Source organism: Sprattus sprattus (genome assembly GCF_963457725.1).
Source record: "Sprattus sprattus genome assembly, chromosome: 10".
Taxonomy (NCBI): Eukaryota; Metazoa; Chordata; class Actinopteri; order Clupeiformes; family Clupeidae; genus Sprattus; species Sprattus sprattus.
Window position 1 is genome coordinate 2022689 of NC_137908.1, and position 5000 is coordinate 2027688.

The following is a 5000-nucleotide window of genomic DNA, read 5'->3' on the forward strand; positions in this document are numbered from 1 at the left end:
AACATAACTGACTACATGAACCTAGTGCCTAGCATTCTGAAGACGAGACCTTAACATTAATATAATCACGAATCTATAGCCCTTAACATTAACATAATCACCAATCTCAAGATCTTAACATTAACATAATCACCGATCTCAAGACCTTAACCTAGCCGACTACATGAACCTAGGGGCTAGCATTCTGAGGACGAGACCTTATACCTTCTCGGATTTCAAGACCTTAAGTATTTAACTCAAGCCAGATACTTACCACTCGTCATTGGTAGAGGCATTGTCTCAATACTAGAGTTTAGCATTTAACACAATCTCACATAAACAGAGAGATTTCATATTCGGCTTGGAGATAATAGGTAATGGAATCTTAAAATAAATACATTAAAAACATTTCATTTATAAAAATATACATTTTGATTTTAACTCCTGCCCTTTGAGAGAGAAAGAACAAAGCGCTCGTTTTAGTCCCATGACTTCCAGAAACAGACTTTTCCAGTCAGCTATAAAGGAATCATCTAATTAAAGAGTGACATCGCTACCTGCACAGGGATAACATCGCTAACCTCACACAGACTAAATGGCCTCGGAATGGTTCACTGACAACAATAAAGCACTGATGCTTTATAACAATATAGTACTGATGCTTTATAACAATAAAGTACTGATGCTTTATAACAATATAGTACTGATGCTTTATAACAATAAAGCACTGATGCTTTATAACAATAAAGCACTGATGCTTTATAACAATATAGTACTGATGCTTTATAACAATAAAGTACTGATGCTTTATAACAATAAAGTACTGATGCTTTATAACAATATAGTACTGATGCTTTATAACAATAAAGTACTGATGCTTTATAACAATAAAGCACTGATGCTTTATAACAATTGAGTACTGATGCTTTATAACGTGGAAGTGGAAGCAGTAGAATAAGCTGCTGTAAGTGCACACACACGGACACACACACACACACACACACAGTAAGTGCTGTCCCTTGGCCAGTTACCAACAAACCTGAGAGAAGCTCACTGGGGCAAAACCATCAACACACACTGATTGATGATCATCTCCTGACCAGTAACATACTGCAGTTCTGGACCTTTGCCTGCGTGCGGTTCTGAAGTCCATTTCAGCAGTATTGGACTCCGGTCCGCATCCGGGACGCATCCTTGCCGTATCTGGGCCCGGCTCTGTACTGGAGTCGCCAGCAGTTCATCCGTGTGTTTTTGAAACGGTTAGAAAACGTTTGCGATTGTTTGCCTTTGTCTGGGCACCCTTGGGCTCAGGTGCTCCCTCCCTCTCTTCCCTCAGAGAAGGAGCCCATCAATGTCTCTGTCTCTCTCTCTCTCTCTCTCTCTCTTTACCTCTCTCTTTCTCTCTACCTCTCTCGCTCTCTTTCTCTCTCTCTCTTCCTTCACCAGAGGAGCCCATCAATGTCTCTCTCTCTCTCTCCCTCTCTCTCTCTACCACTCTCTCCATTGTGTGTGTCATTGTGTGTGTCTGCTTGTAGTCTATTGTATGTTTGTTTGTGTGTGTGCGTGTGTGTGTGTGTGTGTGTGGTTATAGTCCATTGTATGTTTGTGTGTGTGTGTGCTTGTGCCCCACCTCATAAGTTGTGTTGTCTTTGTGAATGTGTGTGTTTGTGTGTTTCAGTACGCGTGCATGCATGTGTGTGTTTTGCATGTGTGCATGTCAATGTGAGTGTATGTGTGTGTGGGCATCTGTGTGTGTGTGTGTCTGTTATTGTGTGTGTGCGTGAGCGTGCCGTTCTGTCTTGACCTATTTCTGTCCAGGAGTGGGTGTGTGTTCACACAGGGCCGCAACATCACACACTGACTCAGCCTGCAGAGCTCAAAAACACACTGTCTCTGTGTGTGTGTGAGTGTGTTTGTGTGTGTGTGCGTGTGTGTGTGTGTGTCTGTGAGAGAGAGTGTTTGTGTGTGTGTAGCCGCTGTCTGAGTCACGCAGGTCATGGCAGCCAGCCAGTCCACCCCACAACACACAATGCAGACCCTACACACAGCACATAGACACACACACACACACACACACACACACACACACACACACACACACACACACACACACACACACACACACACACACACACACACACACACACACACACACACAAACACACACACACACACACGCACACACACACATACACACACCTCTCTGCAGGCACACAGCACACAAAACAGACGACATACTAATCAACAGGGCATGGTAAAGCACAACACACACACACACCTGACAGACTATCACAACACAAACAATACCTCACGGCAAATCACAACACCCCACAGATGCACACCTAACAACGCCACACAGCAACAGGGCAGGGTAAAGCACAACACACACACACAAAGCTCATGGCAACGCCACACAGCAACACGGTACGGCATAACACAACACACACACACACACACACACCTCACAAGACAACACATGATACAACACACACACACAACGTACACACACACACACACACACACACACACAAATACCTCACAACACAACACATGATACAACACACAACCACCTCACAACACAAATGTGCCATTTTGCTTTAGTGGTTGAGTAAAGAATGCGAGTGTCTGCGCTTACCAATCAATAGACCACAAACATCAAGGTCGTCTTGAAAGCATGTTCTTGCAATCAACTAAATATTTGGTGACAATGCTCATGACAAAAAAGTCCCAGCCATGGTCAAACACATGAACCAGTAAGAAGTATTGATCCCACAGCGAAGATTCTTTAAAAGGAGGGACGTGCAATCATTTAATCCTTTTCAGGACAAAGCGAAGAGGTCTAGGACCGGTTATATTCCATTTCCAGACTGAAAGTGTAGAAACAGGCCTTCAGTACCATGGTGTTGGTGTTGGTGTGTCCCCCGTCTTACTGTCCTGTAACACTTGACCCATGGTGTTGGTGACGTTAATGATGTTGGTGTGTCCACTTCCTTACGGGACTGTAAAAGCCAGTGGGGACACAGCAAGAGTGGACACAAGAGGGGGGGGGGGGTACTGGGAGACTGGCACGGCAGGATGCAGTATGTGACCAGATGTCAGTACTCACATCATGTAGTGTGTTTGGGTCAGTACTCACATCATGTAGTGTGTTTGGGTCAGTACTCACATCATGTAGTGTGTTTGGGTCAGTACTCACATCATGTAGTGTGTTTGGGTCAGTACTCACATCATGTAGTGTGTTTGGGTCGGTACTCACATCATGTAGTGTGTTTGGGTCAGTACTCACATCATGTAGTGTGTTTGGGTCAGTACTCACATCATGTAGTGTGTTTGGGTCAGTACTCACATCATGTAGTGTGTTTGGGTCAGTACTCACATCATGCAGTGTGTTTGGCTGGGTCGGTACTCACATCATGTAGTGTGTTTGGGTGGGTCAGTACTCACATCATGTAGTGTGTTTGGGTCAGTACTCACATCATGTAGTGTGTTTGGGTCAGTACTCACATCATGTAGTGTGTTTGGCTGGGCCGGTACTCACATCATGTAGTGTGTTTGGCTGGGTCGGTACTCACATCATGTAGTGTGTTTGGGTCAGTACTCACATCATGTAGTGTGTTTGGGTCAGTACTCACATCATGTAGTGTGTTTGGGTCAGTACTCACATCATGTAGTGTGTTTGGGTCAGTACTCACATCATGTAGTGTGTTTGGGTCGGTACTCACATCATGTAGTGTGTTTGGGTGGGTCAGTACTCACATCATGTAGTGTGTTTGGGTCAGTACTCACATCATGTAGTGTGTTTGGGTCGGTACTCACATCATGTAGTGTGTTTGGCTGGGTCGGTACTCACATCATGTAGTGTGTTTGGGTGGGTCAGTACTCACATCATGTAGTGTGTTTGGGTCAGTACTCACATCATGTAGTGTGTTTGGGTCAGTACTCACATCATGTAGTGTGTTTGGGTCAGTACTCACATCATGTAGTGTGTTTGGGTCAGTACTCACATCATGTAGTGTGTTTGGGTCGGTACTCACATCATGTAGTGTGTTTGGGTCAGTACTCACATCATGTAGTGTGTTTGGGTCAGTACTCACATCATGTAGTGTGTTTGGGTCAGTACTCACATCATGTAGTGTGTTTGGCTGGGTCGGTACTCACATCATGTAGTGTGTTTGGGTCAGTACTCACATCATGTGGTGTGTTTGGCTGGGTCGGTACTCACATCATGTAGTGTGTTTGGGTCAGTACTCACATCATGTAGTGTGTTTGGCTGGGTCGGTACTCACATCATGTAGTGTGTTTGGGTCAGTACTCACATCATGTAGTGTGTTCGGGTCAGTACTCACATCATGTAGTGTGTTTGGGTCAGTACTCACATCATGTAGTGTGTTTGGGTCAGTACTCACATCATGTAGTGTGTTTGGGTCAGTACTCACATCATGTAGTGTGTTTGGGTGGGTCAGTACTCACATCATGTAGTGTGTTTGGGTCAGTACTCACATCATGTAGTGTGTTTGGGTGGGTCAGTACTCACATCATGTAGTGTGTTTGGGTCAGTACTCACATCATGTAGTGTGGTTGGTGCTCGGCTGGGTCAGTACTCACATCATGTAGTGTGTTTGGGTCAGTACTCACATCATGTAGTGTGTTTGGTGCTCGGCTGGGTCAGTACTCACATCATGTAGTGTGTTTGGTGCTCGGCTGGGTCAGTACTCACATCATGTAGTGTGTTTGGGTCAGTACTCACATCATGTAGTGTGTTTGGTGCTCGATGGGTCAGTACTCACATGTGAGTGTGTGTGTGTGTGTGTGTGTGTGTGTGTGTGTGTGTGTGTGTGTGTGTGTGTGTGTGTGTTTGTGTGTGTGTTTGTGTGTGTGTGTGTGTCTGTGTGTGTGTGTGTGTGTGTCTGTGTGTGTGTGTGTGTGTGTGTTTGGTGCTCGGTTGGGTCAGTACTCACATGTGATGAGCTTGGTGCTCGGGGTGCTGAGGTCCGGCTGGGACAGGATGTTGTTGTTGTTGT

General features: G+C 45.1%; 1 protein-coding gene across 1 annotated transcript in view; it reads right to left on the reverse strand.

Moving 5' to 3' along the window:
* The window catches only part of mdfi (MyoD family inhibitor), a gene marked incomplete at both ends in the record, with an annotated part of 26399 nt that overhangs the window by 20738 nt on the left and 661 nt on the right, over window positions 1-5000 (reverse strand). Inside the window, one exon of the mRNA XM_080846699.1 lies at window positions 4938-5000. This exon is cut by the window's right edge and continues 105 nt beyond it. Coding sequence (XP_080702825.1) covers window positions 4938-5000 — 63 coding nt within the window. The remainder of the gene's footprint in view (window positions 1-4937) is intronic.